The following is a 22,236-nucleotide window of genomic DNA, read 5'->3' as shown; positions in this document are numbered from 1 at the left end:
TCAACTAAGTACATCCGTTTTCGAAAGATACGGTGACAATGGGACTTGGGATTTACGGCGGGTTCCCCCAATAGTGATGACGCGTGGATTCGGATCCAAGAAAAACGTCCTAGACATGGGAAATGGGCAGAATTCCTTTGCTGGCCATGGAGAAAAGTAGTGGCCTTAAAGTTTCCCATATTTCCTCAAAAACTCCCGATGAGAAGGGTATTCCTGTTTTCATCGTGTTCATCTCAATCTACTACTCCCATCTCATTCAAAATTATAGGTACTTTAGTGATCTCCAGTCACCAAGATGTCTGACCTCAAAGCAAGCGTTTCGGAGACGAAGAACGGCTTTCATGTCGAAGGCTACGAAAAGATCGAGTATGACTTCACCTTTATTGACGGAGTATTCGATGTCGCCAACCCCAATCTGGCAGATTGCTACAAGCGTTGGGGCCGGGTGCTGGCCGTCACGGATAAGAATGTGTACAACGTCTATGGACACAAGATGGAAAAGTACTTTCGACACTATGGCCTCGATTTGAAAATCCACAAGACCTCGATTGGCGAAAAGGCAAAGACCATTGACACATTCCTCGAGATTTGTGATTCCATGACAGACTTTGGTATCATTCGAAAGGTACGGAAACACTGCTTCTCCATTCCACTTCACATTACAATGTCTTCTGACACTAGAGATTAGGAGCCCGTTCTCGTCGTTGGAGGAGGTCTGGTCACAGACGTTGCTGGGTGAGTGGTTTTCCAAACAGTCATTACTCATTATGCGAGCTACACTCCCTAACACAAGCTCCAGTTTCGCTTGCGCCGCGTACAGACGCAACACCAACTTTATTCGCATTCCCACAACCGTCATTGGTCTCATTGACGCCAGCGTAAGCATCAAGGTGGCCGTCAACTATGGCCGATACAAGAACCGTCTGGGTGCATACCATGCGCCCATGCACACCTTTCTGGATTTTACCTTTTTGCGCACACTACCGATTGCCCAAGTGCGAAATGGGTTCGCCGAGCTTATCAAGATTTCATCCTGTTCTCACCTCGAGGTCTTTGACTTGCTGGACAAGTACTGCGAGCAGTTGATTGAGTGCCGGTTCGGCAGAGCAGACGGTGCTCCTGATGAGGTCCGCAAGGCGGCCGATATCGCAAGTCCTCACCAAAGTCCTACTGGTAACCATATCACGACTAACAATTATTACTCAGATTAACCGCGAGGGCATCTACGAGATGCTCCGCTTGGAGTCGCCCAACCTGCACGAGATCGGACTTGACAGAGTCATTGCCTATGGCCACACGTGAGTGCATCTTGAGCAAAACTCTAAATTCTTTCCTCTTTTGGTTCTGACTCGAGTCACAGCTGGTCGCCCTTGCATGAGTTGGTGCCCGAGACACCTCTCCGACACGGTCATGCCATCTCCATCGACATGGCCTACTCGGCCACCCTAGCCATGAAGCGCGGTCTCCTTTCCGCCGATGAGCACCGCAGGCTGCTGACCCTGTTCTCGCGTGCCGGACTCAGCATTGACCACCCCCAGTTTGACGACGAGGTCTTGGATAAAGGCACGGCCGCCATCCTCAAGACCCGGGACGGCCTGTTGCGTCTGGCCGTGCCCAACCCCCTGGGCAGCTGCAAATTCATCAACGACGTGTCCGAGCACGAGCTGCGCGACGCCCTGCGCAAGCACAAGGAGATTTGCCAGACCTACCCCCGCCAGGGTGCCGGTATCGAAGCCTATGTCGACAGCAGCGACACGGGCTACACGGAGAACGGCGAGAGCGTCGACGACGCCGCAGAAGAGGCCGACATCCCGCCGGGCAGCAAGGTTGTCAATGGCAGCGCCACCAACGGAAACGGATACGGACACGCCAATGGGAATAGCAATGGCGATATTTCGCTGCTGGAAAAGGCCAAGGCGGCTCTGCTGTCCAACGGCAATGGTCATGCCAAGAAGCCGTACACAAACGGAGTCAAGGTTCAAGCATAAAAGCGTCAAAATCAGGTGATTTACATGCTCCTCTAACTTTCTCTCACCGTGGGAATGGAGTTTTGATCATTTTTTGGGTTTTGCATAACGCAGGATTGGAGTGCCATGACGAACCTTGTGATACCAAAAACGAAAAGCAGAAAAACATGAGCAAAATTCTCTGATGCCAAGAGATGCATCCAGTCACATATCTCTACATGAAAAGTATCACCAATAAATGAGGTATATTACATGCAAATAATGTTCTCGCAAACGTCACGATGTTGCACATTGTCGGCAAATGTTGCTAGATACTACCTACCTAGTGGGGTGACATGTGATCGGGAGGGAAAACAAGAAGAAAATGCCGTGGCCTTCATAATTCTGTAGCCGTGAATTGACTTTTCGTGCGTTCCTGGATCCGCTGCAGAGGCTAGATTGTAAGGGTGTCAAAGTCCTCTCCTGGGCTTAGACCCGATAGATGATATAGACTCTGGTCCAGTGGCACGTGTTTTGTTACTGGGTGCTTGACACGCAGTAAACGGTGAGAAACTGAGGGGATTGGACGGAAATGCTTGTCATTGAGAAACTCTAAATGGGAACAAACACCATCTACATGTAACACGCCTACTAACCTAACATGAAATGGCGGAACTTTGGTCACATCGTGCGGTCAGCATCTTCGTTGAGAAGTCATGAAATCATGGCGTGACCCGGCAACAAAAGTGCCGCAGGCGAAGCAACGAAATGCCGGCTGTGGATTCATGTGCATGACGTAGTCGACTTGTAATTGAGAAGTGATGCTATACACCACTTTTTTCAAAGCCGTAATGTCACTAAACATCAACTTGTTACAAACTGATGCAGGCAAACCAGGAAGATCCATACTGTGATACGCACGCAGGGTCCTTGGTCGAACAGAAGCCATGACAAAGGGTGTGGCGGCCAAGAAGTTTGCCTATGCAACATTGATTACACGTGCCAGCTATCTCGCCGGCGTGGTGGTTTTGGCGCACACGTTGAGGAACCATGGTAGCCAATATCCTCTAGTTGTGCTGTATACACACACCCTTTCCGACCTGGCCCTGGAAGCCTTGAGACTCGAGGCTGATGAGAGCAATATTATACTACGGCCGTGTGATGTTCTCCTCCCGCCCAAGAACACCAAGGTCACTCTCATAGCGGAACGCTTTGCCGATACTTGGACGAAACTGCGTGTTTTCGAACTCGCCGAGTATGACGTCGTCTGCTACTTAGACGCCGATATGGCAGTTTTCCGCAATGCGGACTCGGTGTTTGACAAGACAGTGGAACTTCCAGACGGCTGGATCGGAGCAAATCACTCCTGTGTATGCAACAGAGATGGCGATCCCTGGGCTCCAGAAGATTGGCGTCGCGAGAACTGTGCTTATACGCCCGTCAGTCATCCCCTGGCGCTCACTCAACCTACACAACCCACAGCGAAAGGGCCTAGGACGCATACTCTCCTCAACGGCGGAATGTTCCTGTTTCGCCCCACGCCGGAACTATGGACTGATATGCTAGCCGAGTTTCACACAACGCCGTTGTTATCTTCCTTCAAGTTTCCAGATCAGGATTTCCTGGCGCACTACTTTCGAGGCAAATGGCGGGCGCTTGGATGGCAGTACAATGCTTTGAAGACGATGAGATACTGGCACGAGAACATCTGGCGAGACGACGAAGTGATTTGCTTGCACTATATTGTCGACAAGCCATGGGCGAAACGGAATGCCATGGACGGCACAGCAGGGTACAAGGGGCGTGACGGCGTGACGCATCAATGGTGGTGGGACGCGTATGAGCAGTGGGAGAAGGGGAAGGAAGCGTCAACGGTAACCGCGCCTAGGGTGATAGACCTGGTGAGGAAGGGTGTTGCACCGCCTGATGGGACAAATCATGTCGATTGGACCGGCGGTGACGAAGACCCTGATATGAAGGCTATTGGGAGTAATGTTCAGGGATTTGCCAACAATAAATAAATCGAGTGTAAGGGACTGTTGTCCTGATCATAATTGGTCTGGCGCCGAGTCCCGCCTGGAGCTGTTTATTGGTACTACACGGATATATGGCTGTGGTCTGATGAGAATCTAGTTGTATGTGTGCCATGAGAACGCCCAACTCACCGGACAGGGCATCGGAAGATCGGCCTTAGTCCAAGCAGGCTTGGTTTACGACCATCGTCTTGTAAGTCCCAAGAATGCCTTTGTCTACCTATGCAGGTAGTGCAGAATGCCGTCGAATATCCCTCTGCAGTGCTAAGTTCTGGTCGAGAAGAAAAAGAAATCGCCACTGCAACATGATTGCGGTGGAGTTCTTTTAGACACGTGGTATTCGTAGCGCAACGCCAGTGATATGCGTTTGGATGTGAAAGATGCCATGGACCAGAGCTTCAGCCGTCGTCATCACCAAAACTCAGCTTGATCTTCTTGGCCTTCTTCTTCTTGTCGCTCTTGCCGGTCGCTTTATTGGCCTCAATCGTCTTGTCAGATTCCTTGGTAGGTTCGTCGGCAAGCTTCCTGGTGGCCTTGACGGCTTTGGCAATGGCGGCATCAACGCCGCCGCCGGCCCCGTCTTCTTCCTCGTCGTTGTCGTCTCCGCCAATGACCTTGCCGACCTTGCGCTTCTTGGCCGCGCCTATACCGGCCGTCTTCTCCTTTTCGGGAGCAGGGAGATCGCCATTCTTGGCTGTCTTGTTCTCAGCGGCTTCCTTGATGTTCTCCCCGTCCTCACCGTCCTCCTCGTCTAGCTGCCCGGCTTTCAGCTCCACAACGTTGCCGTCCTCGTCCACCACCACGGGAGCATCTTCGGCTTCTTCGCTGGCACTGCGCACTTTGGCAGCTCTCCGACGCGCGGCCAAGTTGGGATCGGGGGACTGCGCGTCCAAAGTCTGCTGCCCGCGGAGCCGCGCGAGGAACGGCGGTAGGGATTGGTCGTAGGAAAGATTCTTGGAGGTGATCTTGTCAGGCATGGTCGTTTCGTTCTATGCCGCTGACGGTGCGCTTTGTGGTCAGCAAAGACGAGAGAATTGACGTGTTCTCTCTGTGTAATTGGGAGCGGAGAGCTCTTGGAAATTGGTACTCAAGAGTTTGTCCAATGATTTTCATACTGGGATCTTTTGTAGGTGGAGTAGGTTGCGATCGTCAATCTGGGGTCGAGGTGGGGTCGGGGCCGAACCTGCGATCTTTATGTCCGGCAGTCGGAACACTGGTACGGCCAGTCTTGATTCCCATGAATCGTAATCATAAAACTCGTCGTATAGATCTTAGACATCCTACTAAAGATGGTGTTTGACCTCATTGTGAATTTTAGACATCTTTGCATCGCACTTTCTGGAAATCTGGCTCCGAGCTAAGTGGAAGAGGACTGTTCTATGATTATAATAAAGCTATTTCCAATACTTATTCAAGCACAAGATGATAGGAGTAAACGCCTTGAACCCCATGCCAATGCAATATCCCCATCTCACTGATGTTATGTCATACCGTAATTTTTGCCTTGTTTATTCCAAGGTAGAGGGGAAACCTCACCACCGTCTTAATATCTAGACATTCGGTTGTTGCTGTTTGGCGAGTATCCACGGTCATAAGCACTGGATTGGCCATAAGGGCTAGGCTCATCAGCATAGATGGTAGTGCGTCGCTCATCCTCGGGCAATAGCTCCTTGACTTCCCAGTTGTTGAGCCTCGTGCCAACAGAAAACTCAAGATCTTCTTTCGTAATCGAATCCCAATACTAAGTATCTAATGTTAGCACATGAAACAGCGGATCGATATGCAAAGGAAACTGACCTTGTAAACCATCATGACAGCCAAAAGATTGCAGGTTGTCGCAATAAACAGTCCGTCAACATAGTGGCTCGTGGCTTCGCAGATAGTCGAGCTCAGGGCATACAAGACAACCTGGCCAATGACAAAGAAGATGACGGCAAAGGCAATGTCGCCCAGAGGCCATCGATCTTGGAGTGTACGCACAACGAGGACAACTTGCATCGCAAAGTAGATGACTAGTTGGATGGCGTTCAAGAGATACAGGACAGTAAACAGGCCGACCGTGTTGGTTGGGCCAAGGCCAGCCCATGACTTGAATGTAGCTAGGGAAACGAGGAAGGATATAATGAATGCGACAAAAGAGGTCAGTCGGAGCAGCCATACAGACAGTGGCGTGCCGTCCTCGTATAGCTGGAAACCCACGAATCCATTGATCAGAAGACATGTGATGAGCGACGAGATGAGACCCGACTGCACGGCGACAAAGTAAGGGTAGGGACCCGATCCCGGCGGCACGACACCGGCATCGACACAGAGCGAGAAGAAGCTGAGAAGCATATAGAAGTAGAAGAAGGCGAGAATCTCCTTGCGGCCGACGGCTGTGAACTTGCCGCGGATGTGAAGAATCATGACAACGGTCATGATGAGGGCAATGATGTGCATGAAACTGGAGGCGCCCTGGAAAATGATGGTGTTGGCAACCTCAATGTTTCGCGCATAGCAGTCGGGCTCGATGCCCACGCCGCTAGAAATGGACGTGATGGGCCCGACATTTGCGCAGAGCGGTAAAGGGGCCGTCTCGCAAATGGTGGTGAAATCCCCAAAGCCTCCCATGATTTCGGCGTTGCGGCCAGCAGGCTCGCGCGACGTTGTTGTTCGGTACAGAGTATTTCGCTACGTGAAGGGCCGGTTTCTCGGTTCGACGTGTCTGTGGAGCGGCGGGCGTGTTGATGTTTGCAATGAACGAATGTCGTGATAGTTATGGTTAGATAAGTATGGATTCAGTGAGTTGACAATGTCTCCTTCTCTCTGTGTTTCAGCAGCGAATGACTGGAGAGAGCATCGAGAACAATGCCGTCGACGGGACTGATGCTCGCGCAAGCAGATGACGACTCGGTGGAGTTTGGTAATGAGTCTGCTGCGATGCGCCCTAGGCGTCAAGTTGTGGGCAGGATTCCTGCTCTCTCGCTCTGGGCTGAAGATCAAGATCAGGACCCGTTGCCATGGGAAAGGGTGACGCTTGGCTAGGGGCGGTCCAAGTTGTCAACTGTCATTGGGCGTGTCCGGGCCATGGATCCATTTGTTTGTCCACTGTGGCCTGTGCACTCGGGTCTCCACACAAAAGCTGGGAGCTCGTGTTGTGCAGGTCGACAGAGGCGCCTGTCTGGAACCGTCTTAGTGGCCCCCAGGATCTACCAATTAAACTCGCGGATCGGTCCACAAAGCCGCTAGCGTTGTTTGAGCCTAGTTCAATCGCGCTGTCCCCTTGGTCCCCGTTCCGGCGCTTTCATTAATAGATCTCGTGCCTTCTTGACTGCATGAATAATAACACCATGAACATCACCGCCTTTTTTTGCAATGCTCAGTCTTCAAGTCAAAATTCAATTAACACTAACAGGCGAATCCAAATGATGCAGTGCTGACGGTTGATGTATCACATCCTTGTGGTTTGTACCGTACCCATGTTAAGCTTCGGAGAATTGGAAAATGGGACTGCGAATTGTGCTATTTAAAAAGACTGTTTGGACTATTCATTTCCCTCATTTCTGGCATGCACTATATGTCACCCGGCCCTTGGCATCAGAATGGTCATTACCAACATATCATCCGCTCGCCTAGTCCGCTGTCACGGGAACAAACACTCACTGAAGTTGTGCAGTCTATCCATGTCCTTTTCTCCAGCAGCTTCAACTTGTATGCAAATATCAAGACATGCTTCTTTGCTCAGCTGACATTGGGTATTGAAAGTGAAACATGATTGTCCACTCGGTGGGTCGGTTTGCGCGAAATACGTACATGATTACATTGAGACGTATGGCCAGAATACGAATGTCTATGGCGTTGACTTGAGGGACGCTGGTGAGCAGAATACTTTGGCTTGTATGCCAGTCAGTCAGTATAATTACGGACATCAGAGAATAATTTGTCATTAGATCGGGCCCAAACGGGGAGATGAAGTCGCAAAAAGAGCTTGTCCAAACAAGTACAATTCCGTGCAATGGCTGCAGGTATTTTCAATTATAGACAAATATATCCATTTACATGAGGCTGATCTCATCATGGGAATATAGTCGTGGAGTTCACTAGGCGCATCAGTCGGGCGGACTAAGAGCAACGGACCGACGTTTGGGTTCAATATTACCCAGGCCAAAGCGGAACTAGGGCGTGAAAAGAACACCAAGGAAGAATAACTCCTTTCCGGCAGTTGAGAAGGTTTTATTTTGGAAGCGCAACAATAAGAGTTCCAGGTATTCATTCTTGGTTGTATGAAACCCAAAAGGGAGATCATGTTGGCCAGGCCGCGTAAGCCGTCGACTGGGGTTGGTGCACGACCTGCAGCCCCGAAGCGGCGGCATCGCATCCCGGTATACGGGAATTCCGGTTTGGCATCGACCATTCCAGCTTCATGGTCCGCTTTGTGCAATCGGGTTTATGGTTTTTGACAGGCTTGGCTTTTGTTTAAGCATGTTCTTATTTGAAAGAGGAGCCTGTCAAACCACCCGTGCACCTTTTGACAGGAGACCAGAACTTTGGTGGATCTCACGATGCTAAAACATAAGCTTCTCTTTCTTGGGAACTCCCCGTTCATGCCAAGCCTGAATAACAATACTGATTGCGGGTCATGATGTATTTTTGAGAAGACCCCTCATTCATAAGTCGCTCAAGATCTTCTTCAATGAGGTTTCAGTCATCCGAAAATAGTGTTCTGCCATGTTTGCAGCTTCTATAATGGATCTAGTGACCACCGTATGATGACGAGTACAGCAAAAACATCTGTTCTATCATGTAGATCCAGGGGAGATATCAGATGATGTGACAGAGCAAGTAGTTTGTATGGTGGCTCGTAGAATGAGTATATGAAGACTCCAGGTCACCTGGAAAATAGAAAGTTCTTCTTGTCCAACAACCGCCTCATCGCAGCTCAGGAAGTCTGTAAAGAACGACCTTTTCTTTTCGTCCTACTCTTTTCGATTTCAGCGGCTGGCCTGCCTCCACTTATCTAATTCAAGTTAATAATTTCAATACCCATACAGCGCTAGTCGTTCATATACCCAACATGAAGTTCTCCATAATCTTCGCCGCTCTCATGATCGGCTCAGCCTACGCCTCTCCCTTGGCCCAGCGCCCGGGTCGAGGAGGCAACCGGGCGCCGCCCGCCCAACAACAGGCACCGCCGCCGCCAAACAACGGAGCAGCCCCTCCGCCTCCGCCCCCTCCTCCCCAGAAGAGGGAGGAAGACTATATCGAGATTGCCGCTCGCGGACCCCAAGGTCCCCCGCCACCTCAGCCGCCGCCCGCGCCCAACGGCGGAAACAACAACCAACTGCCCCCACCCCAAGGAGGAAACCAGCCGCAGGGAGGGCGCCGTCCACCGCCCAACAAGCGAGAACCCGTCGAGGTCATTGACCTCGTCGCTCGTGCACCCCAGCGTCCTCAGCCACCACCGCCAAACAACAACAATAATAACGCGCCACCTCCACCGCAGGGTGGAAACGCTCCTCCTCAGGGCGGCCGACCTGGCCCTCCCCCCAACTAGAGTTCTCGCTGAACAGCCGAGCCGCTGTGTAGCCAGCGATCAATTTGGGACGAAGTGGTTATTCCCAGACAACTTTGGTCGATTGAGTATACTTGGCAACCTCCATGAGTCTCGCTTGGGCCTCTCGACACAGCAAAATCGATTAGTGTTGTAATTTTAGTTGTTTAAGACTGTAGTAATTAAGCAGTACACCTATAATCATTGGAAATATGACAGTGTTCGATCAATGTTGTGCTCACTAAATCATTCAGTGAATTGTGATTAGCAAGATATACTGAGAAAGCAACATAGATGAGACTGCCAACTTAAAGAGTTCAGAAAATGGAATCGGCAGAGTGATTCCTTTTAGAGGAATGCCATCGATAGCAAATCAAAAGTCGACAGTGTGTGCAGCAATTGTTTGATCAAGAGATGCTTGTAGATCATTACAGCGTATATTCAAGCCTAATATCTGACACCTGCCTCTATTTGACCTGAACACCATACACGACGGGAATAGGTCTGAAAACGCTGAACTCGGATCCCGTAGTAACCAGAGTACCAGGAATCTGGGGGTGCCAGTGGACTTCCTTGGCATGCTCCACAATGTGCTCGAACAGAAGCTGAGGCGGCATATCCTGAACTCCAGCAGTATCTTTGCTCTCTTCATCATCCAGCTCGACCGACAGATCCCATAAAGTAACCTTGTTGTCTCCAGCAGCCACTGCCACCATACTGTCGTCAGTCGGGTGCCACTCCACGCTGGTAATCTGCTCCTTGTGGTAGTTGAAACTGGCAATAGGCGAAGGCTTGTCGTTGCCTTGCTTCCATGAGCGCAGATCCCAAACGCCCCAAACACCGTCGTCATCTCCAGTGGCCAGGAGGTGAGTAGTCAGATGCGACCACGACATGACGTTTACATCGGTCCTGCTAGCAGTGATGGAGATGGCAGGTTTCCTACTCTTGCTTCGTACATCCCAAACTCTGACAGTACCATCACTGGAAGCTGATGCGAACACAGACGCCTCTTGGGGACTCCATTGGATCTCTTCCACACTGCTGGTGTGGCCCTGGAAAGCGCGGGTATCTGTGACCCAGCCGCCACCGTCGGTACGGGTCGTGACGTAGATGAGGCCGTCATTGTCTCCCGTCAGCAGTTTACCTCCAGGCACCAATGGAGACCAATCGACAGCATAGCCTTCTGTCTTGTGAGCGCGGATAGTGGAAAGGGGCTTGTTCTGCTGTGGGGTGATGACTGTGCCAGGGTTGTCGAAAGACTCGAGGTGGGGTGTGATGTCGTGGATCAAGACTCCCGCCGACTCTGTCATGGTAGCTGTGAATGTCTTGGGGGCTGATCCATCTTGTGATGGAATCTGGTGCGTGCGAATGCGGTTGGTTGTGGATGCCAAAGGTATCGTCTTGGATTCCAAAATTGGGTCTGCGTCCTCGGCGTCATCGTCGGAATCTGAGTCTTCGTCGTCGTCCACGTTCTGCGTCCGGCTCAGGCCGCTAAACTTCATGACCATGAGTTGGTTCTCCTTCTCCTTGCCAGTCTCGGCCTGAGTGCCAGCAACGCTGTACATGGTGACAGGGTAGACCTTTTCACGCTTGTCGCCAAGGCCGTCGCGGATAATGTCGAAGGAGAGACATGGCCACGGAGTGCTCAGACTATGCAGCATCTCGTATGTTCCCATGTCGGGGGCAAGGTGCTGGCCTGCTTCCAGTGTGTTACGACCGACAATAAATGTGCCATTGTCCACGTCCATCGCACCAGCTGCCATCGCAATGTTAATACATGGCCAGTAAAACAACAAAGATATCAATCTTTTGCGGGACTAACCTGCGCGCTCTTCAGCTTCCCTTTCGGCGTCTGGTCTGCCATCAACGCCAGCTTCGAGGATTTCATCCTCGCTTTCGAATTCGTCCTCGAACTCATCCTCGAACTCGCCCATGTCCTTATCTTGGTCGACATCCATGGGTTCGGGACGATCGCCGCCCTTCATGGGGACATCGCCGTCGTCGATTTCCGCGGTTCGTTTCGACATGGTGGTGATGCTGTGGCAGGAAAAATTATTGTTGCGAAAGAAAACAATTTTGTCGCATTCAAGATCGCAATTGGCGGGCCTGTATCAACGGACCAGGGTCGAGGGGCACTTTCTCAAAATTATTTTTCTGCCCCATCGAACCCCGCGGTCCGTTGCATGTAGTGGATGCGGATCCGCTACATCTCGTTTGGGCAGGCGGTGACATTTCCCCTGCTCCCTTCTCTTAGTGCAAGTTCTGTGACATCTACACAGTAGATACCAACCCACATTGGGAGGTTTCAACGGTACAATGTTCCCTCATTACATTAAGGTAGCTGACAACTTTAGCATAGGTACAAAGCACTCCCATCCTTGTCCCCACGCATATAGGTTACAGGTACCTGCGCACAGTTCTCACATGCGAGTTGTCCAAGTACGTACCTCTTCCAAGGTACTGCATCGTCACTGGCATCATGCGACCAAAAATGGTTCATCTTCTGAAAGTATGGCAGCAGTAAATGGTGCGCCGAAGCGGTTGTGCTTCTTATAACACAGCTGGAAATCTAGCATGTGTACAACAGTTTATTCAGTCTTCTTGCACCATGTAGGCGCTTCTTCGACTGCAGTGTTGAGCTGGGCACGGAAACAACGCATGATATTTGGGCAACTAATGATTGAGTTACGAGTCTTGGAAAACATATATGGATTAGTGGGGCATGGTGATATTATGCCCCGAATTCATAAGCTGAACACATATCAAAAGATGTTGCTTTATGCACTGGACTGCTTACAGCCTGATATTCATGCCATGCACGATATGATGGTGCTTGCAACGTTCTTGTCACCTGATGAAGGTAATCTCTACTACCCGGATGTCACAACAACGAACCAAACCGAAGCCGCAAACTTGGGTCAAAGCATGCGTATCTCGTCGGATGCAATCAAATTACAAGAATCCGAAAACTTCTAGTGTCAAGTCCTAGTCTAGGCCCAATGAAGATGGGCATGTATGTACTCTGTATGCAGTCTTGGTTCAAACGGTTTCCGTAGCACAAAAGAAATGCGCCGCCAGTGACATCGCGCGTGACGTAAAACCCTATACATGCATAGTGACCTCAATGCTGACATGTTGAAAGACAAACTTGCCATCCACGTTAGCAGCTCAGCCGACTTGATCACCAGTCTCGGATGAAAGAAACAAGTATTCCGGCACAAAAACAGACTTACTGCCTATAACATTGCTGTTGGCCCCAGAACTCATGAAAACATCACCAGCATTCCAAGTTTCGTCCTCAAAACCGCCAGAGTAAACGACGTAATCACATTTAAGAACCCTCTTCATTCAAAGCTCAAAACACGAAATGACGCGCGTTTTCCAAATCGGTCTCTTGACCGAAGCCTTCTTCAATATCTCGGGGGCTTTGCTCTTCGTCCTGCGACCAGCCTGGTGCCTATCATTTGCTTTAGCCTTGCCGGATGAGCCTGTACCGAGCAGCGCCGCTGTCCTCTTTCAAGTGTACGGCGGCCTTGTTCTGGCCTTGACGCTACCCATACTACTCGTCGTTCGTGAGTCGCCCGGCCAAAGTCGGGCTGTCTTTGAGCGGCGGGATATTGTCTTCAAGACTCTTGCCGCGGGCGAGGTCGCCCTGATCGCTATCCTTTTATGGAACACGATGAAGCCTGCAGCAAAGAGCGGGTTCAGCCATTCCGGACTGTTTATCAGCTCTGTCTTCCTCTTGCCAGCACTAACGTGGCATTCGTTTGCTGTTTGGGGTCGACCCGACCTAATGCGCGTTGACAATGAGGGTAAGAATATCGGGAGGGTCAAACCGAGTTGAGATTCTGTTCGAAGAGATATTATTCTGACTTGTCCCAGTATTGCTTTAGTATTTGCATTTCATGTCGGCGGAAGTGTAGTGAGCCCTATTTGCTTTACCTCTGATAGCGGGCAAAATAATCCAAACCGTGTTGGCGAAGCTCTCTTGGACTCTACTATATATGCATGAATCAAGTAAACGGATACTCTTGGTAGGTTTGACGAGCCCTTTAGTGAAGACTTGAACTGTCTCTGAAGTATACATCGTCACGATACTCTTTTTGGGGAGAAATTCATGGCCATTCTTTTACATTGAACAAGTGTTTCAATTGCATCCCGACATGGGGTGACCAAAGGCCGTCTATCACTGCCTAGTTCGAGGGCAGTAGCAACGCCGAAAACATAACCTTCCCATTTCCGGCGGACAGACTGGCACAAGATATTCCTACATACAGCTAGAAATGAACGCAATTAGGGGTATGAATGCATGGCGCATAGGCAAGTGGAAGCGCCATAGAAAAGAAATTTCAGCAAGGTGCTCGAGTGAGATATGCAACCATGCGAAGCATAGCTGGTACCATTGGAAAGGAAATCAATCCCCAAGGCCATTACTTCTTCACCGATTTTTTCTCCATACTGCAATCACTCTCCTAACCTCTCTTTGTGCTGTTGAAGAGATCGGGGAAGTGTTCCTTAGCGTACTGCTCGCAAGCCTTAGCAGGTTTGCCGACCTTCTGCCCGATGGTCTTCCACTTGTTATTCTCATAGTCCTTGATAGCAGTGAGAAGAGCTTGACTCTGTCATTACATTAGCGTCCGTTTTGAGCAGTAGACAATGTCTAGTAACACGTACCTCATCTTCAGCAAATTCGGCGTAGTGCATATCCTGTGAAGGTGTCAGTCTGGGCAATTTTCTAAGCAATCACAATCAAAAGAAGCCAAGTGCTGACCTTGTACCAATGCTTCTTCACACTTCCTTCGGTTCTTGATGGGAACGTCTTCGCGATTTCTGCCCAACTGTTGCCAGCATCACGCATCTGCTTGAGCCGCAGTTCTTCTGCAGGGGTCCATGGCGTGTTCGTTCTGCTCTTCTTCGCAGGTGGCGGAGCAGGGGTGGCATTTGCCTCCTGTGCCGGTGTAGGGGCAGCAGGAACGGCAGATGCCTGCTGTGCAGGCGGAGCAGCAGCCGGTACGGGAGGTGGTACGGGAGTAGTGGCTACCGGAGCACTTGGGGCGGGTGCTGCTGCAGGAACTGGCGTCTGCTGCGCCTGAGATGCTGGGGCAGGTGCAGGAACGTGAGTGTGCTGGGGCTGCTGCGGTGTCGATTGCTGGTGTCCCTGCTGGACTTGGACTGGATGAGCCTGCTGCTGATGCAAGTGTTGATGGTGCTGCTGCGGCGTAGGCTGCTGATGGGGTTGGTGCGGCTGCGGCTGGTGCTGCTGCGAAACTTGCTGGTGCTGCTGTTGGGCTTGCTGATGTTGTTGCTGTGACTGTTGATGGGTTCTCTTGCGACCTCCGCGAGGCGCCTGAGCAGGCGCCGGCGTGGGCGTGGGCTGCTGCTGTGCAGGAGCAGCGCTAGATTGGGGGATGGTCATAGGCGCCTGCACTGGCGTGTGTTGCTGAGGCTGGGATGGGTGGTGCTGCGCATGTTGACTATGCTGAGAGTGGGAAGCATGATGGATAGGAGCATGCTGCGTGTGTTGCTGCTGAGGATGCTGATGCTGCTGGTGCTGCTGGTGCTGCTGATGCTGCTGAGGGTGCTGTTGGTGAGACCCGTGTGATGGATGCTGCGCAGCAGGGTTGGGTTGGGCATAGCTGGTGAAGTCAGGACGACGCTGCATATCGTTCTGCTGATATGGGTGAGCGGCACTGTGAAGTATCGTTGTCAGTCGCTTTCTGGAGACATGCTACGGCGACATTGTATGCAACATTGACCACAACAATCGTCGCAGGGTATGACCTCCGCCTTGAGCATCGGGTGTGCCATGGCTGCATAGATGCTACTGATAGCAAACATGCGCTCGGTAGCAGGCAGGATATCAGAAGCAGAGACATCTTTCTATCTGATGTTGCCAGGCGGATGGAGAACTTGGTCACATCAAGGCAGCTTTGTACCATGCAAATGTCATCCGCAATCGAGAGACCTCAACGGAGATATGCATCCAAAGTAATAGTGATTCTTGGCGGCGCGATGTGAAGACCAAAGTAGGTACAGGACTACTGCAACCGTATGGTGCATGTACCGAGTTGCTTCTGAGTACGTAGTCTGGGGAATGTGCTCGGAAACAATCGTGGCACCGATCCAAGTGGAGATGGGGAGATCGGGTAGAGGACGAAATGGGTGGGCGAGAAGTGACAAACATAAGAGAGATTGGTACTTACTGCAAGTCATTTGCATGTTGGGGGGCATTGGTATTGGCCTGGTACATGTACTCCGGCACTGGGCCGACCTGCCACTGCTGCATTGTCTGGACTAGTGTCAGTACGTGACTTGATAAAATCATCCAGCGATGAATAGGAACACAAGGGAATTGATCTCCCAGTGATTTAGCACCAGTGAACCGAAAAAAGAACGACGAAGTAGACTTTGATCAAGAGAAAATATCTGGGATCCCATATGCAGTGCAAAAAGGCAGAGAGACTTGTCTCGTGTTTGTCTGTTAAAATAAATGGAGTGGCGAGGATATGAGATGGCTGGCAAATGGGGGCGACATTTGGGACCCTGGTTGGGGTGTTTGGGAGAAACGCGACACAAGGCGCTGAGCGAGGAGTCGCAGCGCCGACAACCCCGGGCCCCAGACAGAGCACGGTTGAAGAGATGCAATGTGCCACAGCTAAATTGCTGCCATCGCGAATCTCAGGGAGTGATTTCTGGCAATCTGTCTCCCAGTAGGCTTATGAGGACAAATTTGATATACAATTAGGCGCACACGTGTCGGCAAACCATTTGGTTTGCCATGCGGCTCGAAGGTAAAATTTTGTGCGGGAATAGCCACTGTGCAAAAAAAAAAAAAATGGGAGGAAAGGGAGGGAGGGAGGCGTTTTTGCTCATCAGAGCCTAGGGTGAGTCTCAATGACTGATGAAGAAATAATGGCCACTCACGATTATATCTTTGGCGAATGGGACAGTCCTTTGAAATCAATCCGGAACACAATAAAGCGTGGGAACAGCAGCGATGCTTGAAGCTCGATGATTTGGACGCGTGCGCGACCGAGGTGCGAAGGCTTGACACACAATAGCTGTCGAGATTTTGACGCGCTCTGATGCGACGAGGCTGAAGGGAAAAACTTGTTAGAAAACTGCAACTGCGCTTCTCCGATTGACTGGACAGACTGGGGCCGAAGCGTGTGCGAGACCCGAGTCGAGGTGAAAGGAAGCAGATGTAGAGAGTACTAGACGGGGTCTAGGGTGAGATGAGTGCCAGAAAGGTCGATAATAACTCGAGCATGTATCCCTCGGGTTCGCAGGGAATGAACGCAACGAAGGTACACGGTGAGGGAATTGGTGCTGATGTATTCCTTGTCGGGTGGAGAGGGGAGGGGGTCAAAACTGTGTTTCGCAAGACCACCCGTGGATGGACCCCGGACCAAAATGAGTTGGTAGCCAACGGGTAGCTTGTGCTTCTAGAGAATCGCCCGCGCGGATACTAACGGGCGGCTCAATAGAAGAGAAATCCGCGCTCTGGGCTGATCCTCGCGAACGATGGCACAAGACAAGAAAAGAAACACAAGAGAATGACGGATTGCACAGATTGTTGGCGGGCGATGGATCAGTGTGCTACGTGAAGTAACGCGCAACGACATCAAGATCCATGATGGAAGGGTGAGGTAGTATGTAGAAGAATGTCGCGGAACCAGGCCTACTCTGTGATGCAATGCGGTGCGTGTTGATGTGGGTGTCCAGTGTGGATGAATGAATGAATGGGGGTGGATGTTGTCAAAATCTCACATACCTGTACCTGCCTGTCAATATTTGGTGGGATGGCAGAATGTTTTAAAATGTGTTTATTAAAAAGAAGCAGTCCAGGGCGACAATGATCTTCTGCCGTGCAGGAGGATGTATCGATGTGTGTACTGCAGAAGTTTTTGAGACTACCTTGCCTAATGTATGTCGAGGTATTCAAGGGAAAAGGTGGGCAGGAATTGATGTATCTGCCAAAAAGTCAGTTTGGGGGGAGACATAAAAAAGTTGGTGCGTGGGCGACAACTGCTACCAACAGCCCCCGTGCGACGCTGGGAGCTGCGGGAGCAAGGAAAAAAAAAAACCAGGAAGTCCAAGTGGAACCTAGTGGCGCGGCGATGGGCTGCAAAAAAAAGAAAGCTTCCAACAAAGCAAAGACCTACCTTGGTGATTGGGGAAGCTTTGAGTAGGTAGGCTTCCGTGTGTCAAGCTGACCTTATTTTCCAGTAGGTGAAAAAAAAGTACTCGTTATCTGTACTCGAGGGATTTGGGGCGAATAAAAGGCGTCGCGCGACTTTGATTATTTCGCAGCACAGGTACCAACCCGCGATTGAAATCTGGTGGATATCAATAGCTGTTTGATGGATGAGTCGATTGAGCTAGCATTTGGGATGCTGTCGATGGCCCTGGAGTGTACCTTGCGATGAAAGTATTTCGTGGTCGAGGGTTTTGGCACTGGCTCGGTTCAATTCAGGGAGACCCTCATCGGGAGTGGAGGTGGTCAGGTTTTGGTGTGGGAGGAGAGAGAAAATGTCGAGGCCCGAAGAGGTACCTGTCCTTTTTCTCCCCGGTCTCTGCCTGTGCGCCCGGCCCTCTCCGCCCCAAGCTAACAGGAAGAGCTAGGGAAGGTAGGAGCGACCTCAGTCCCTGCCTCAGCCTGCGTGTCACCTGATTGGTTCCAAGGTGTCGTTTTGCGCTAACATTGGCAATTCAACGGGCAACTCGTGGCCTCAGCTTGTTCCCCCCCAAAACTTGAGTTTTTAGCATTTGACGGACTGGCACCAGGCCGCAGCATGGATGGCAAGTGTCTTCGGAAGCTGCGCAGGTGCCACAAGCCACAAATAAACGCGATTCAAGATCAAAGCCAGCAGTCGGCGCCGTGTCCCAAAATGGACTGCCTTCAGCGCCAGCATGGGATGTACGAAAGGATCAGCGCAGGGGATTTGTACCCTATGAAAGGAGACTTTTGGTCCATTCGATACGGGTGCGACATTCAAGAACACTCACCAGACCAACCTGGGAGAGACTGACAGGTTTATTAAGAATTGATTACGAACCATCAATTACACGTGCATTCATCAGTATTTACAGTGGACATTTGAGCACTTCAAGTATCGTTCCATGATCCCGATTTTCTTGCTTCTTTCAAAGGTCCGCTTATGAACTGAACTGCCAGCTCGTCAATGGGACATACCACTGGAGCTCTCGTGCGCAAGGTAGATGTAGTCGCTAGGTAGGTACTCGAAGTCTGACGCAGCGCGTCAAAGGCGCTGCTCTGGCAGCTGGGAGGTGGACTAATGTACCGTGTTAGGTAAAAGCAGGTTCCCAGTAGCTTGAGATTTGGGCCCAGCATCGAATAGAAGCGTACAATGTAGGTACCTAAATCCTCTGCGTTACATACATATGCCCTCGATACCTGCAAAGCAGTGTCCCACAAATTAAGGACGCCAAGTATCCCGTAATTAAGTGGCAGATGTCTACATACCGACTTCACTTTTATCCAACTATTCCTATAATCTAGGTTAAATAATTTCTTGACGTAACGAACTCGGCATTTGCAATCTGAGTCATCATTGTCAGACTGGTTTCCACAAGCGACATAATCTTGTGTCGACAAGCTCGCCAAGAAAGTCTATCATAAAAATTCGAAATTTGTCGGAGTTGAAAAAAGAAAACTGGGGCAGTCGTCCTCCTTGTCTTGGAAGGCTCGACTCAAGTACCCTCGGCAGTGGCCGGACCGCCAAGGCCGCCTATGTTGGTTGTGAAAGATGATCGAGAGCCGCCAAGCTGGCAGAGCGCATATTCTAATGAACTGGTTGTCCTTGAGTCTATTTCATTGACATTGAATATGAATATACATATTCTTAAAATGGGAGATCACTAGGTATGGAATAGTTCATAAGCTGCCAGGCCCGCATGGGTCTTGTCGCCAAGAAGCCGTTGCCCCTGTCAAGTACTCGCTACTTATCACTGCAGTACGCAGTACGAGGTACAGCAAACTGTACTGCCCGTCCCACGGACTTTGGTGGTCGTGCAAGATGCGACCACACGAGCCAGGTTAGGCTGCTAGCATGCAAATACTGAATCAGGGCAGCTATGGCGTGCAGAAACAACCTGTGTTTGCATGCAGTCGTAATGAGTTTCCATCTACTCTTGTGCCTGGGCTGCCACGCACACAGCATAAACGTATTGTATGTACTAACAAACACCATGACGTTGGTATACACATATCTCTATATAAATATATGCAAGCACCATGTGCAAGTATTGCAACGCGTCAAGAAGGCCACCCAGACGTCGTTGAGATGGTCGAGCCATGATGTTCCCAAAGTACTCTTGACTGGCCAATGTTCACATAAGTCACGGCCATGACTTGATTCCGCGCAGTACCGAATACTACACCAATACTCACTTGAACAGATTCCGTGCGCCGTCGACCTCACCTTTGCATTGGGCAATGTCTACGTTGTGGGATGGGATGGCAACGAGGAATGATTGATCATACACTCACAACTTTCGACTCCATCGTAGTGGGTGATTTAATCGACAACACCTGGCGAATATTACTTACAGTATCTTGATGATATTTCTTCTTGGTTGATCTTATAGATTTCATGATAAATTGCTGTTTAGTCAAAGGTTTATTACAACATGCTTAGAAGTATGTTATTCTGGCAATTCTCCAACATGTATCTTGCTTGTATACTTATTACTTGATAGTAAAGAATACGGATATTTTTTTGATGCTGGATCGATGTAAGCCGTATGATCGCTATGTGTAGTTGGGCAACAGTTCCTTTTCACAAAGATAGGACGACCAGAAGATCACTGGATGCAACGATAATCCTTGATTTATACATTTAGCACGCTCCCTTCGTTGACAATGAAGCTGAATGGTCCCAAGTTCGTGGCAACAAGAAAGTATAAGCCGGACCTTGAATTGCATAACGTCTGCCATATACATGATCTTTGCGAATACAGGTGAGATTCTTCTCTCATGGAGGTAGGGGCAAAAACATTAGAGAACGACCGCTTCAATCAATCAATTCCTGAGCTGTGCTGTTGCAACACATGAAATCTTGGCTCTCGTAGTCGTCATGGCAAGCTACTGCAGGGAAATGTCTAGTCCACGCGTTTTCTACAGCTGAAGATAACTTCATTTTTCGTATTTCCTGGCACTTCAGCTGCACCTGTATCCCGTTTTCCATGTTGCAGTATATACTACATACTCCTACTCATACGCTCAATAAAGAAACAACATTAGTATGGCAGGCAGAAATAGATGACCCAAGAATTCAATAGATGCAGAACCAATGAGTATCATCAAAAGCAGCTTTAACAGCAGTCGAATGACTTCGGAACACAGAACCGACGCGATTACTGAATACAGAGCACTCGAGGGCCCGGGTCATAGTGTAAATCCCCATGTCGAATGATGACGCACCGCAGCCGTTGAAACAACTTAGTTCGGAATCAAGCCGAGCCCGCTTTCCCCTGCAGTAGTGATAAAAACATCAAGCGCGTACGCCCTTTTGAGTTGTCACTTGGAATGCAGTCCTTTATTATCTCCCCTGGCTGTTTGCAACAATCGCAACAGTTGTGCTTCCAATTTCTCTCTCTCTGTATACTTGTTTATTGCCTGCACCTTCGGCGCTACCACAGACCAAGGATGTTTACAAGCCGATGCCTGGATGATACGGTTCACTTTGCATGTGAAAGACGCAACAAGGGGCATCTCAGAATTTCGAGCCATAAAATGGTGATGGAACAACAAATAGGTATATACCTAGTCAGCAGAGAGATATTCGCAATGTTAGGATAGCCGGCCGGTCTTCTTTTTATGCACTTGAACCATTGGGTTCATTCTGCACCATCGAAACTTGGTCAACCTTAGATTGATGTTTAGCATGCGATTCTTCCCAGCAAAGATACGAATACGTACCGGCAGGAAAAGGATATGCATGGATATATAGTATTATTGGTTTTCAGAGCCGACAGCAATGCGATGAGCAAGCACCTTCAACTCCAAAAAGACGAGGAGAGGTGGAGTTGCTGTCGTCTGATGACTGCCCGCTTTGGGGAGTGCTAGCGCCCGGCTTGGAAGAGCCCACCACTCTAAAGACAATATAAGGCGTTTCTTACAAGGTACACATTGGTCGAAATTCTGCATGCCCAGCATCAACGAATCTCATCGTCTCGAATCGGAGTAAACTTGGTTTATGCCCAAGCCAGCTCGGCAGGCCTAGAAGGACCCTGTAGGGGATAAAGCCAATGTTTTTTGCATTGCCAGTGAAACCCTGCAAGTCTGAGACTGTCGGAAGGGGGTTTGAGAATGGCGGCTCTGCGGCTGGACAGGGATTATCTAGGAGGAGGGTTGTGTGGGGTCACCACTATGGGAATATATTCTGTTTTGTATGGCGGGGTGGTTTTTTCCCCCCCGTCCACCACAATCCTTGACCCCGTGTTTCCTGTAGTTACCGAGCCGCCGTATGTTGATACTGCACAACATCTTTTCAAGGTCCTTTTCGCCAATGTCCCGAGACCAACTGATCAGCTGATGCTCTACCGAAACATTTTTGGGTAAACTGTGTTAATAAGCAAATACACGTGAGAGTGAGAACGAGATGAAGGAACAAAATCTTCACACGCAAGGAGGCCTTTGTGCAAGCCCAAGATATATAGTTATCGACATCAGTGCATCAATGTTATATATGACATATTCAAA

General features: G+C 50.0%; 8 protein-coding genes across 8 annotated transcripts; 4 read left to right on the top strand and 4 right to left on the bottom strand.

Moving 5' to 3' along the window:
- Nucleotides 1-295: 295 nt before the first annotated feature.
- On the top strand, nt 296-1,988 carry PFICI_12759 (uncharacterized protein; the record flags this gene model as incomplete). Its single annotated transcript, XM_007841340.1, has 5 exons — nt 296-625; nt 689-735; nt 800-1,127; nt 1,207-1,298; nt 1,361-1,988. The coding sequence occupies 5 exons, from the start codon at nt 296-298 to the stop codon at nt 1,986-1,988; spliced, it is 1,425 nt and encodes a 474-aa protein (XP_007839531.1).
- Nucleotides 1,989-2,893: 905 nt separating this feature from the next.
- PFICI_12758 (uncharacterized protein) lies at nt 2,894-3,967 on the top strand (the record flags this gene model as incomplete). Its single annotated transcript, XM_007841339.1, has 1 exon — nt 2,894-3,967. One exon carries the CDS (start codon nt 2,894-2,896, stop codon nt 3,965-3,967), a length of 1,074 nt encoding a protein of 357 aa, XP_007839530.1.
- A 410-nt stretch (nt 3,968-4,377) lies between these two features.
- Nucleotides 4,378-4,956, bottom strand: PFICI_12757 (uncharacterized protein; the record flags this gene model as incomplete). The annotated part of the gene is made up of 1 exon (XM_007841338.1): nt 4,378-4,956. One exon carries the CDS (start codon nt 4,954-4,956, stop codon nt 4,378-4,380), a length of 579 nt encoding a protein of 192 aa, XP_007839529.1.
- Nucleotides 4,957-5,522: 566 nt separating this feature from the next.
- PFICI_12756 (Chitin synthase export chaperone) lies at nt 5,523-6,589 on the bottom strand (the record flags this gene model as incomplete). Its single annotated transcript, XM_007841337.1, has 2 exons — nt 5,523-5,720; nt 5,777-6,589. 2 exons carry the CDS (start codon nt 6,587-6,589, stop codon nt 5,523-5,525), a joined length of 1,011 nt encoding a protein of 336 aa, XP_007839528.1.
- A 2,443-nt stretch (nt 6,590-9,032) lies between these two features.
- Nucleotides 9,033-9,512, top strand: PFICI_12755 (uncharacterized protein; the record flags this gene model as incomplete). Its single annotated transcript, XM_007841336.1, has 1 exon — nt 9,033-9,512. The coding sequence occupies one exon, from the start codon at nt 9,033-9,035 to the stop codon at nt 9,510-9,512; it is 480 nt and encodes a 159-aa protein (XP_007839527.1).
- Nucleotides 9,513-9,976: 464 nt separating this feature from the next.
- PFICI_12754 (uncharacterized protein) lies at nt 9,977-11,536 on the bottom strand (the record flags this gene model as incomplete). The annotated part of the gene is made up of 2 exons (XM_007841335.1): nt 9,977-11,265; nt 11,332-11,536. The coding sequence occupies 2 exons, from the start codon at nt 11,534-11,536 to the stop codon at nt 9,977-9,979; spliced, it is 1,494 nt and encodes a 497-aa protein (XP_007839526.1).
- A 1,340-nt stretch (nt 11,537-12,876) lies between these two features.
- On the top strand, nt 12,877-13,353 carry PFICI_12753 (uncharacterized protein; the record flags this gene model as incomplete). Its single annotated transcript, XM_007841334.1, has 1 exon — nt 12,877-13,353. One exon carries the CDS (start codon nt 12,877-12,879, stop codon nt 13,351-13,353), a length of 477 nt encoding a protein of 158 aa, XP_007839525.1.
- Nucleotides 13,354-13,981: 628 nt separating this feature from the next.
- Nucleotides 13,982-15,795, bottom strand: PFICI_12752 (uncharacterized protein; the record flags this gene model as incomplete). Its single annotated transcript, XM_007841333.1, has 4 exons — nt 13,982-14,128; nt 14,184-14,216; nt 14,281-15,199; nt 15,713-15,795. 4 exons carry the CDS (start codon nt 15,793-15,795, stop codon nt 13,982-13,984), a joined length of 1,182 nt encoding a protein of 393 aa, XP_007839524.1.
- Between the last annotated feature and the right edge of the window lie 6,441 nt (nt 15,796-22,236).

The sequence above is a fragment of the Pestalotiopsis fici genome (genome assembly GCF_000516985.1).
Source record: "Pestalotiopsis fici W106-1 unplaced genomic scaffold PFICI_Scf_10, whole genome shotgun sequence".
Classification (NCBI taxonomy): Eukaryota; Fungi; Ascomycota; class Sordariomycetes; order Amphisphaeriales; family Sporocadaceae; genus Pestalotiopsis; species Pestalotiopsis fici.
This window is presented reverse-complemented; position numbering and strand designations above follow the sequence as displayed.